General features: G+C 41.7%; 1 protein-coding gene across 2 annotated transcripts in view; it reads left to right on the top strand.

The window, feature by feature from the left end:
* Nucleotides 1-13,334, top strand: part of adgra1b (adhesion G protein-coupled receptor A1b) — a 181,343-nt gene that overhangs the window by 157,402 nt on the left and 10,607 nt on the right. For both annotated transcript variants that reach the window (XM_030442531.1, XM_030442532.1), the window contains one exon: nt 6,079-6,224. In XM_030442531.1, coding sequence (XP_030298391.1) covers nt 6,079-6,224 — 146 coding nt within the window. The remainder of the gene's footprint in view (nt 1-6,078; nt 6,225-13,334) is intronic.

The following is a 13,334-nucleotide window of genomic DNA, read 5'->3' as shown; positions in this document are numbered from 1 at the left end:
AAACAGTGGGGAGCCGGTATAATGAATATGCCCACCGAAGACAGCTTAGAGCGACTTTTGAGTTTAGCACTGTTAGCATATGCTAAATGTGTTAAGACAGGTTTTCTGACAGTGTTGTCTTTAAGGAGAATTCGACACTACACTCAAGCCGAGAGGTGTCAGTCTGAATAAACACTGGAAATACTGAAGTATATGGCGGAACATGAAACACAGCCATCGTTCACATCCGTCACACAGGAATCCTTTTGAATAACTAAACATTTGAGGTGCTGAAAAAAACAGGGACAGTTTTGTCCTTCTCTCAGATTGTCTGCATCTTCCTTTTTCATACTATATAACTGTCTGGTGGTCTTGTTAAATTGTGTTTGTGTTTTTCTTGCACTGTTGATGACCGCTTTAAACCATCCTACGGTTTAGTGTCGGCAGGCGCTGACATCCTCTCTTCGCGTTGTTTCACATCTTGTCTAGACACACTGTTCTCGCAGGACATCTCATATTTCATATTGTACCATCTGTTTTAGAAATGTTGAATCCCAGCTTGTAATACGTTAGAAGTTCACACCTGGCATCAGTGACGTGCATCTCAAGTGACCACTTGTGATCAGACCTCACTTCCCCACTCTGTATGCAAACAAACACATACATCACTAGAACAAACTGATAGGATATGTGGCAGCTGTAGCTCAGGAGGTAGAGCGGGTCGTATACCAATCAGATGGTTCAAATCCCCAGCTCCCCCAGCTGCATGTCGAAGTATCCTTGAGCAAAATACTAAACCTCAAATTGCTCCTGACGAGCAGTTGGCACCTTGCATGGCAGCCTCTGCCATCAGTGTATGAATATGTGTGTGAATGGATGAATGTGACAAGAGCTTTGAGTCATGACACATTTTTACACAATTAAAAGAAATATCTTCATCTACATTGTTTGCTTAATCAACAAGAAGGCCCAAATACTTAACAATGTGCTGTGGACAACGTTTAACACATTTTATAAAACGTCTTTGAGCTCATTATTTTAAGGGAGTCTGGGGACTTTCTTGATGTACGTATCAGAAGTTGCCTTATCAGTTATTGTTGTTGGTTATGTATTTGTGAATTTGTACGTGTACCATCAGTAAAATGTTGTCTTCTTTGGTATATTTTGTGTAAATGATGAAATCAGTTGAAACAGTGTGTTCCAACAGCTGTTGGGAGTTAAGACGTATTTTAGACGGAGACAAAGACAGGCTGGTACAGTGGCGCTGAATTTTTGGGAAGGCTTGAATGATTTAGAATTCCCCCTCGCTGCCTTGCAAAGATTGTTAAGTTGATTCTCATGCAAAACATTTTAAAGTCATGCAGTTTGTCAGGGAGATAGTTCAGTGCTTAGTTATCATTTTGGAGTTTGTTGTGCTGTTGAATTCTATTATGTTACACTGAAGCTATAGACTTTAGACTTGAGGTGCAAAAATTAGGACTCGTGACTTGACTTCGACTCCTTTGCTGTGAAACTTGACGTCTTGACTTGAGACATGAAGGCAAAAAGCTCAGGAGACTTGACTTGTGACCCATAAATATTGAAAAATGCTCGACTGACCGTGTTGTGCTTTTTGGATCTCTACCAAACTGTCACCAATAATTAATGACACAACCAGAGTGCACATAACGTCCCCATAAGCTAATGCACACCTTCAGGTGCGGCTGCCAGTTCCCCCTCTCTGTAGCCAGCATATTTTTTCTCTTTCCGTCTGCGAAATGATTTATTTATGTGATAGTTCCTGCTTTTAGTTAATAAAAGAGTTCACATTCATTTTTGTAATATTTGTTAATATTTGCAGCAGCTCTGTATTCCCTCTCTATCTGAAACACTCTGTTTTAGCTCGTGTCTCGTTAAGGCCCCCCCTCGAGTCACCTCTGATTTGTCAGCTCACACATGCCTGACCCAGCACTGCTAACAAAAACAGAGCAGCTGTGCCAAATCAGTTCTCATGTGCCAAACTAGCCGCGAGGGCAGAAATAAGGCAAAATGTCTAACATGTTTACATAGCATGATGTCACAGAATTAAAGGCGAGACCGCTGACGAGGCATTTCAGGAGCAGTGTTTTCTGTGGGAGAAAGGATTTTCTGTTAGTGCGGACCATTTTAACTTTAACATCTTTTATATGCACAGGAACATATATTATTAATGAAATAAAAATGGAAAAAGCATAACAGGTCTCCTTTAATTATGAAAAGAAGTGACCGTGTGTGCATAGAATTTGTGTTAAAAATAAAATCTATTTAAATGATTTTGTGCTCCTACAGCTTTATAATAGATTATCTTAGCTGCTGAAAAGAGTGTTTCAAATGACAGAAATTACCTGTCACCTGCCTCTGCCTCTTCATAATCCTAAGAGCGTTATTTAACTGTTTGAACCGACATTGAACCTTGTTAGTAAAGTAGAGTACAGCGCAGTATGTCTGTGAGCACTCAAGTTGAATTTGCCTTTCAGGGCTTTGAGTTAACTTGCTTCGTGTATTAAACATGACATCTCAGTCTTGTCTTTGTCTTGTTACATCTGTTGCTATCTTACACATATGGACCTTGAAATTGTACTCACTTGAAGCTGCAAAGCTAACTAGCTAACTATCACTACCAAGCTGACTACATGCTGTGATATGTGGGATTAAAGGCTGTAAAGACTGAGTGTTGGTGCTGCACAAGCCAAAGTTCTAACTTTGTTCTCCTGCCTTTTGTTTCCGTGACCTCACTCGTACACAAAATGGAGATAACCACTCTTCGGCTGTCACAATTTCCTGAATCTTTATCAAACCGCTTTTTTATGGGTGTGAGGTTTCATTTATTTATGCAACACTGACACCCATCTGAAGTGATGAAAGATGGAGTTTGAGGTGACTGTGGATGTGGCCTTTTTATCATGGACACATTGATCAGGTTTTCTGGGGCCATTTCCAACTCCTGTTTTGTTAACTGTGCAATCGCCGCCCTGCTCACTGATCCGATCGCCGACTGAAATTATGTATTTACCCAGATTTTCTTTCAACAAAGGCACATGAGGTGAAAGCACACAGCAACCATGAATACTAAAATATCAAGATATGACTGTGTTTGCAGACCTTCTTAATCCACCTATCCATCCACTGATTAATTATAGGTCTTATCTAAACAGATGTCACTCATTTAATCCTGCATTTTTGTCAGGTGCCTAAATTATGTCCTGTTAGCAGTCTCGTGAAAACTGTGTGCAAATGTTTGACAGACTTGATGGACAATTTGAAGTAGCGTGGCACAGGATTATGTTAGTTGTTGTCGTCATTGTTTATTGACAATGACATTGCAGATGAAATTACATTTTTGGTAATGTTGGATAATGTTAGTACACAACTCAACAAAACATACGTAAGGTCTAGACACTGTAATGCAGAAATATTACATATATTTATAAATGTTTCGGCCTTTGTAAGGCTTTAGTAATAGGAGAGCTTCAGAGATGACAGTAAACAAGATGAGAGAGGGGTGGGGGTGACATGCAGCAAATGACCCCAGGCCGGGACTCGAACCTAGGCCACTGCGTACTGAGGACAAAGCCTCTGTATATGGGACGCCTGCTCTACCAACTGAACTAATAGGCGACCTATATATTTTTAACTAGTGTGAGGAGCGAGAGTGGTCTCCAGTGTCAAAGTCAGATGCTTGGCTCACCTACACCTGGAAAACAGTCTGACACACCTAAGAGGAAACATGTTATTTGAGCAATGAGGTGGATTTGTGTCTGACAAGCATTTCTGGTTACCTGCCTGCGATGGCAGGGTGCTGCTCTTGTTGGATTACTGATTTGTTGTTGGTAGATGATGTGATTTTTTTCCTTTGGTGTCATCGTTTGGCTGCTCACTGGCCTGAGATACTGTGGGTGCTCATCATGAGATTTTGTAGTGGAGTTGCGATGACAATTTGTGGTCTCATGTAGAGCTGTTGTGACAGGTAAGGTGGTGGTGTTGCTGGTGGTGGCAGAGGGATGGTGTTAATCAAACTAGGATTTTCATCTTGACCGATCACATTCTGGTCCACCAATAAACAAAAATGTCAGCTGGTGAATTGCCAGTTTCTCCCACCACTGTCACAGTAACTTAGAATGGCATTCTCTCAACCTGATGGATAATTGCATTGTTGCAAGCTGCCTCTAAGGGCGCATGATTGAGGATGTCCAAAACCTGACTCAAAGTTCATTTTGATTGATAAAGACAACTCATACCGAGAGTCCCTGTATTGTGACCGAACAACTTTGTACAATGTCATCCATACATATCCCTATGTATCCAACACTTCCAGGATTGTATCTACAAAAAAATCTTTGCAACATCACTTATAAAATATGTTACTTAACCCTCTGTTGTGGGTCTTTGATGAGTTAATCCTCGCCTCAAGGTGCACACAAGAAATAAGCAATGTACACGAAACAGGTGACACTCTTCGACTCTTCAGCACAAGATGATATTGTGTTAAATACGGAAAATGTGCTTACAGCGCTGGCTCTTTGAGTTTGCTGGCCTTAAACTAGATTTTGTTTGTACCTCCAAAACACTACAACCACCAGATCACACACACTCTGAAAGAGATGGACAAATGAGTTTGACACAGACAGCTGCGGTGCCACAGAGGTTGAAATGTTTTAATGACGGCCATTTAAAGATTACACGTTAGATTATTATTCATTTTTAAATACAGGCTGGAAGCTTCCATCCTCGATTGCCAGTTGGAATTTCCTCTTGAGAGCCATTTGTGTAATGTTACTTGGTTCATCAAAATAAGTTTTCAAATGGAGACTACAATACTATACAAGTGGACTCAACATGATGGCACTGCTAGATAACAACAAAATGTTGACCCGGCCGGTGGCTCAACGCTTCCAAGAATTCTGCTGGGTTACCATGGCTACGTGCTGAAATCTTGACGTTAGCGAGCCAATTAACACTGTAAAAAGTGTGGCGCAGTCCTGTTGGTTGTGGCCCTAAATGATCGCATACTTTTTATGGTCCGGACTTACACACAATTCAAAAGTAAATTTACAGTCAGATAGATATTAATATCGTATGTGCATTACAATTAATGTGCAGCCACGGCTTTATTGTTCTGTTTTTGTTGGTTTGGAAGGCAAAAACTGTACAATCAGCCACTTATGATAAATGTGTGCGCCTCGTTCATTACGTTTCTGTTCTCCCTCTGTCCTTCATACCATACTACAGACACATTTCCTTGCTCTCGGCACTAATGAAGCTCTGAAGTGTGCGGACTCCGCGCCCCTGATTGACTTCGCCAACCGCTCTGTGCTCTTATAACCAGCTCAAGGACACTTCCAATTAGAATCTGGACCGTGGTACACTAGCTTCAGTCCCTGGGCCTATCAGGCTGCAGAGAAGCCGTTTGATTGGGTATCTCAGGTTGTCAGTACATCATGAGCAGACTTGCTGTGTGAAGACCAGGCTTAGTGCATTTTAATTTTCTCCCTCCTCTCTCTCATCTCTTCCCTCTTTCTATGCGCTGGCAAAGCCTTTAAACAAAGTTAGATCAGCTTCCCCATTCAAACATGATTCATGAATATTAAAAGGAGGACGAGCGCAGATATGTGTACAGTGCGTTTTGGAAAACAATCACGCGCTGATAGTTGTCAACGTGACTATCATTTATATTCAGATTTATTATTCACAGTGTACACCTTGTGTCCTCTAACTCAACTGATAAGGAGCTGCTCAGTATAACCTCACCATAATGCTCTTATCCCAAACAACCTTGATGATTCAATAGCATTTTTTGAACCTGTCTTTCTATACTTGTATTATTGTCTTTTACTGATGGATAAGACAAAGCAGGCAGGTCTTGCAGGAAAACGTCTATGGAGACATCCTTGGAGTGACATTGATGATGTTTTTTGACAGAGAGGAGAGACAGCTCCCCTGAACATCTTTACTTTGACTTACAGGAATATAATCAGGTCTGACATTTTTTTCCACAGAAGCATACTGTACAGCATATATATAAGCAAAAGTTCACAAAAGTCAGATAAATAACTTGATGTACCTTCTGTCACCCTGTTTCAGGTCGGGGTCGTGCTGCACTACTCGTCCCTGTCGACCATGCTGTGGCTCGGGGTGACGGCCAGGAACATTTACAAACAGGTGACCAAGAAGCCTCCGCAGAGCCAAGATGGTGACCCACCTCCGCCCCCCAACCAGCCCCTGTTGAGGTAAGCACAAAAACATTGCAACCCTCCTCAACCCTGACTGCCTCTAGATGCAGAAGTACACAGTGTGTGTGTGTGTGTGTGTGTGTGCATATGTGTTTCTGTGCCTGTGTGTGTGTAAGGGGTGGTTTTTGATCTTTGCTGCACTGTTACTGCTGCTTGTGCATCATCAGAGGGCAAGGACCGCTCCACTGCACAATTATCTGCTTTCTTATTTGATTTTTTTTGACAGAACATGACCTGACTGAGACGGTCAGATGTAGGTGGAAGTCATATAACAGGCTGCTCCTGTTCCAGCTTGTATTTATCATCATAAAGTGGAAAAAAAAACATTCAGATCCTTTGCAAAAGCAAAAGCGCCAATCCAATATGGTAAATATACCCTATTACAAGTAAAAGTTCTGCATCAAACCAAAAGAAAATGTGGTGCCCCACGTTGACTCTTAAATCATTTGTTGTATTTTATCAAGTTATCATATTATATCTAAAAAATGAATGAACGATAGCTATGACCAGAGGCATTTTGTTTTTGACCCATCTGTCGTCCAGCCTATTCAGAATGCGGAATTTCAGGAATGCATTGATGGAATTTCTTCAACCTTAAATGGTCAATTTAATGGTCTAAAGTCAAATGTCAAGGTCACTTTGAACTCATGAAACATGGTTTTTGGCCATGACCCAAGAATTCATATGCTAAGTTACACACAAATGTCTTTTGGAAAAATTATTAAATCATTAAGTGATGACTTTTATAGCCAAAAAGGTCAAAGGGCAACTTCACAGTGACATCATAACGCAAAAAGCAAAAAAGCTTTTTCTGGTCGTCATTCAGTGCTACAGCTCAGGAACAGACGGGGAGATTGTGTGCATGTTTCACATTTGGTTGGATACTGAACTGCGCTGATTGTGGAGATCTTCTCTCAGCTACATACATCACGCAGAGGTGTGGGTGTACTCAGCCATGTATTTGAGCGCATGTACTCGTGCCTCTGCTGATTTATGGCGTCTTGCGTATTTCTCTCAGCTGTGTGCAGGCTCATGTTTTCCTTTAGAGGGCAACAATAGCTTCACACAGATGAGCTATTGCTTTGTTTATCTGCAGAGACATCCACAGCTAGTTTGCATTCTTTCAAGCCCGTGGCTTTGTTCACTCTGTGGTGACATAGCTGTCATGTCTGCCTATTTATACCGCTTGGCTCTCCTTTGTGGATCTCTCCCACATCATGTAAAGAAATTACATTTTTCAATCTGAGTCGCTGTCCGCCACGAGGGAAGAAGTTGAGGTTTTGAACGTTAATGACTCGCTTAATGTGAAAATTGGGCTGATAAAACGCCAGAGATTAGAAAAAGTCAAGTGATTTCCATTTAATCAGTAGAAATTTCAGAATTTCTGAAAAGAGTTTTTTTTTAGCTCAGGCCATTAGAAGTGACATTCAAGGTACAAACTGCTGCTTAGCAACAATAACGCTGACAGCAGGGTTGTGTAAGACTGACGAACATCTGTCTAAGGCCTCAATATAGCAATTTTGATGTCAGTTAACTTAATAGGAGTAACTGCAGTGCAACTGTTACTAATCAGTTGCACTAATTCAAGCTGTCCATCTCTGCTGAGCCTGTATGCTCGTACAACTATTTTGGGATTCTCATGAAGTTCAAAAACGGTTTAACTGAAGCAGTTTAAATAAAGCAGCGATCGGGGACTATACAGAGGACAGACCAGCGGCTGTTTAAATCTCATTACTATAAGCATTGCCATCACCATACTTGTGTCTTTTAATGTCCTGGCCCAGCTATTTCCACTCACATGCAGATACTAGAAAAAAACTGAAAATAGAAATTATTATATAATTTTAAAAAACATACCTATCAGCATATTTGTATGGAGGAGGAAAATGGACATTTGAACTACAAACTAGCATGCTACTGATCTGAGCAAATATATTGTCACAGCAAAGCACGGTACAGTACGCCAGGCTTACCAGCCTGAGTTAACTGTGTCAACCCTAAGCTAAAGCGAGATCACATGAAAACTAGTGAACACACTTAAGTTAATGGATGAACATTTGAAATAATTGACCACATGTAACTATTAAACAGTTTAAATGACCACCCAGACAGGTGAAATAGTTTACTTGAAGTAGCAGATAAACAGTTGAAATCATAAGATGAAGGTAACAGATAATTAGTTGAAATAGATAGTCTAAAGCAGGGCCATGGCCATGGAGGGGGCCGAGAGATCATCTTGTCCTGAGGCACAAGTAAGACAATCAGCAGCCGTGGCTGAAAGTTAGATAGTTAGAAACAGTTTAGTTAGCTAAATGCAATGGGCAAATGGTTCAAATATTTAGCTCAAGGTGTGAATATACTGTATAATAGAAATTGAATACTGGACTTAAAATTGGCACCCAGTCACTTGAACGAAAGTTGCTCACTTGGCATTTAAGGCAAAAAAAAAAAAAAGATATTCTTGCTTCCGGGTTTGCCTCTGCGTCGGTGGCTCGCTGCACATGCTCATGCACTCTCTGCCTGTAATTGTGTTTGTCCTTGGCCCTGTGATAAGTTTAAAGATATATAACCACAGATCAATTCAATTCAATTAAAAATGTATTCTTAAAAGAGCAAAAGTGTACTTTATTTGCAGTTGGATACGTTCTGTCAACACTTTAACAGACGTCTTAAAATCTGTCAGTACTGGATATGGTCATCTATGGGGAAGAAGCTCTGTGCTCCTGTCTTAGTACATCCATGGCTAAATCTGATAAATGTAAATGTCAAAGGGTAAAAGTTTCGATCCCTGCAAGAAGTAAATTTGGAATGCAAAAGAAAATATCTATTACGTAGTGTTGCTTAAACTCCACTTTACAATCAGTTGCAATGAACACATTTGGAACATGGCCAGTGGTGCAGACTTGAGCTGGAGACGTATCAGATAAAACAGATTAGGAACAAATACTCTCCCCTTACAATGATTTATATTTTTTGTTATTTTTAAGCACTTCGTAGCCTCAGATTCTGCGCTGTAGATGCACTATTGCAGGCATTTGAACGCGTCTGAATAGCTGAACTGGGTGTGTAATAAATGTTTTGGCTCAGTTATTCTATTTGAGGCGTCCTGCTGCCCTGGAATCTAACAGAATGGAGGGCAGATGAATGTCAGGGGGAGGAGGAGGAGGAAGGACAAATAAGCGAATGACTTAAAGCAACCTGTTACTATGGCATCACCTCAGTGCTATTACTAATTACCTCAGTCACCCAGGAGGCTGCTGAGCCAAGAGCTTTATCACAAATCTAAATGTATTTAGCCTTTTGACCTGTTTAATTCCCGTTCGCTCAGATGCACACATCAGATTGAATTTCTGCTTTTTGTGATTTCTCCTCTGCTCATTCTCCATTTTTTCTCCCCTGGTTTTTTTTTTCTGCTTACTCACGACATTCAGGCACATTTAAGAGGATCAGCTCGTGGACACATACGGTGCTCTCCCCACTGCGGTGAGAAGGTGCTGTGTGAGCTCTTCTGCACATTGCGACCGTGCCGCCGAGCTGAGCTCCAGAAGCTTCGTCGAGAAATCCTTTTAAGGGAAGGGTTTCGAGAGCGGCGCTACGGAGGCAAACAAGGGTTGAACTGTAACAAATTCCTGTTTGTCATTTAATCTTGTATTCAGTTTTGGAGTGCGCCGTTTCAGGAGCTCGAATATTCCCGAACTCGAAATATTTTGTCACAGCGAATGACCCCGCACAGGAAAAATTATTTAAACATGCAGACTTGCACTGAATGTGAACCCTGCTGGAATACCTTACACACTTGCTTTTAGATTTGCTTTCTGTGGGGGTATTTTAGAGGACACACGTCACGGTCACATGGACGTTTATCCCCCATACCAGCTGAAACTAATATCTATAAAAATCTATAAGTGAGCAGTATCATACGTCTGACATTATTAAAACTATAATGTGCTCAATCACGTATTCCCGCACATCTCAAAGTCACCGAGGATACGGGCCAGATAAGGATCCCCTCACCCTATAAGCAGCACTTCCCCTTGCCAAACAAATCCTCAGACACCTGCGTGATTGGGTGCTTTTAATACGAACGCTTTCGAGGCTCTCCCAACATGCACCGCTTGTGAATGAGATAATTTGTCTGGGGGCAGGCGATGGGATCGTGTGGCGCGGCAGTCGAGTTGATCCACAGTGATTGACTGTAATGCTCCCTGTCAGACAGGCTCATGCAATGAGACTTAGCAGCTGGAGACAAATCAATTTCTCCTCCTAGCACCCTCTCCCCCCCTCCCCTCCCAACAAGCCCACAATTCCTTCTCATCTAACTCTTTGCCTGTCCCTCCACTCCTGAAAGTGTCTGATGGCACACCCAGCAGACCATCACACTGACCTTTGTCAGAAATCTGCCACGCCGTGATGGACCACACACCTCACACGCCTTCTGTTTCTGCTATTTACTGACAGTCATCTGAAACGATGGCTGCAGATTTTTCATCTGAAGCAAAACTTTACTTTGAGGGAACATTTTTCCCTTCTAGTTTAAAAATCTCCAAAATCTGTTGAATGTCACCACCAGCATTTCTCTCCGAGCTGTCATCGTTGATAACTGCAAAAAAGCTAATTCCCTTCATAGAAAGCGCAGGCTGAGACTCAAAATAAGATATCATATCATACAGTGCATCTGCTTTTCACTGGTTATGGATGTTTTGAAAGAGCTATTTTTAGACTGGTCTTTTGAAAGGGAAATGGCTAGTATTAGTGGATGATGATGCAGGAACTATGAGATAGGTGTATTCAAAAATGAAATGGTCTATGGAACATCTCTTTAAAATCATAAAGAGACCCATCGCCACTGAAATGAAGAATATGAGGTTACAACATATTCTCACGCCCAACATGTCAAATACAGCAGTCGGTCAGTGGACTTAGTCTTCCAACAATGACGCTCTACCTGCCCCCCTAGCATCACTTCTGTGCGTGAAGGGCTCTGTGGTCAAGTTAGCGATGATTTGTTATATGCAACATCCAGTTAGACATTCAAATTAAAACTTGCTGACAAACAGTTAAAAAAAAAATAATGTCTTTATGACTTTTGCTAAGTCTGTTAGCTCATGGAAAACCTTCTGTCAGGTCACTTTACACAAGCTAGCTTACTTATGCAACACGACTCAAGAACAAATCAACATTGGCGCTTCATTACAGTGCAATATGCGACCCAAGTCCTGCGTATGACCTCACCATAGGGGTAACTACAGTGTTAAACTTAAAAATATCGAGCAAATAGACTGTTTTATTTTGCAGATTTTAAACAATAGCACAACATTTTTAGAAATCAGTCAAGAAGATGGACACCTTTCATCTCTGTTATGAAATGTACGGCTACAGCTAGCCGCTAGTTAGCTCAGCTTGTATCAGTGATTGGAAACGGGGAAACGGCTAACTTGGATTTGTCTAATCCTCCTGGCCATGATTTTTTTATGGATTTAATGTGATAAAATGTGTTAATTAGTAAGCTGTAAACCTGTTAATGATATACATATGATAATATTATGTGAATATTAAGTACAGATGTTAGGCCTTGAGGGTCTTTTGTTCATCTGCTAGCCTTATAGCAATTCCTTACTTCAAATTATTCGTCTTGTATGTCGTCTTTACAGTTATAGCTGCAAACTCTCCTCAGTCCTCAAACTAAACATAACATGACCATGACCAACTTGACCATTTGTGCCTGATGCATGGACATATTTTTGTCAGTGGTGGCTGTTCAACAATGAAGATAACTCCCATTATCTACTTTTTTCTTTTGTTTTGCTGCAAAAATTACATACTGTGCATTCAAAAGGCGTACCGCCATACCATGATTTACTGTTGCGTAGTCCAGCTTTACTCATTGGCTAAACCTTTGCCCTTCACTTGAGCTATATGAATCAATGCATCTAAGATGAATCAATCAATCAATTTACTTTATGTGTCATATGTAATCATATAAAGTACAATCACAGTGAAATATAATTGTACCTCATGTCACCGAGGGACTCATCTGTCATCAGCACATCTGGGGACCATCACTTGTCCCCAGTTATGCTATGTATGTCCTGGATCGGGTCCAGAGAGAGGGCAGCTCATCACCACAAAACGGAGGACAGAGGAACAAGGGTGGGAGGGGAGGCACTGTGTAAGTGCTGGCTGAAAGGCACTTTAGGGTCTATTTATATCAGATGATTGCTGTTCCTAAACTCACTCAAAAGCACAACTCTGCATACACAGCCATTTTGGTGGAGTTTAAAGGCCACCTTTAATAGAATGGCAAGCAAAAGTCTGTGTGTGGTTTTGCGTGTGTGTGCGTGTGCATGTCAAAGTGTACAAACTTTGTGTGTGCGTGTGTTCACAAAAGAGCGAGTGCATTGGCAAGAATTTTAATGCGACAGAGCACCTTTTTTGCATAAAAACAGGAAAGCATGTAGCCAATAATTCAATGGCACATATTTTTGCATGTGTTTCCTGGGCACAGGAGCTGCAGGAAACACAAGCAGGCTTTCCTACAGGGGATAAAGGGGGAATGAGGGCTATACGCGCCGGGTGCTTTAACATCCACTAGTTCTTCTCATTTATGCTTATCTGGCTGACGGGTGTGTAAATGGCTTTCTGTTGAAGGAGAGTCCCCCGGGGGAACCGTTCCACTCAGAGACAGCGACAGGCTGGTAATGCCCCCCTCCACCCCATCCCCTCCCTCCTTCAGCTCCCCTCCGACCGGCCAACCACCCCTCGCTGACCAGACCAGACAAACATCTTGATTGTAATTGAATTTTTGGGACGGTCGCTCTGTGACGGAGGACAGATTGGGAGAGAGAGAGAGAGCAAAGGGATGGAAGGGAGGAAACCGGGGGTGAAGATGGAGGAAGATGGAGTGGTGGAAAGGTTAGAGCAGTGACAGAGGTTGAGATTGAGCAGGAAGGAAAAGGAAATAGCATAGTGTTATAAAGGAAAGTGGGTGACAGTGGAGAGAAAGAGGACAAGGACAGTGCAGGGAGGGAGCTGCTGGGGATTAGCTTTGTTTCTGTGGTGAATCCTTAAGGCTGGTGTGTGCTGTGATGCTTCCCCGTGTACTCGCGT

The sequence above is a fragment of the Sparus aurata genome, chromosome 15 (assembly GCF_900880675.1).
Source record: "Sparus aurata chromosome 15, fSpaAur1.1, whole genome shotgun sequence".
NCBI classification, from domain to species: Eukaryota; Metazoa; Chordata; class Actinopteri; order Spariformes; family Sparidae; genus Sparus; species Sparus aurata.
The sequence above is the reverse complement of the archived record's forward strand: the minus strand, read 5'-3'. Positions and strand labels throughout refer to the sequence as shown.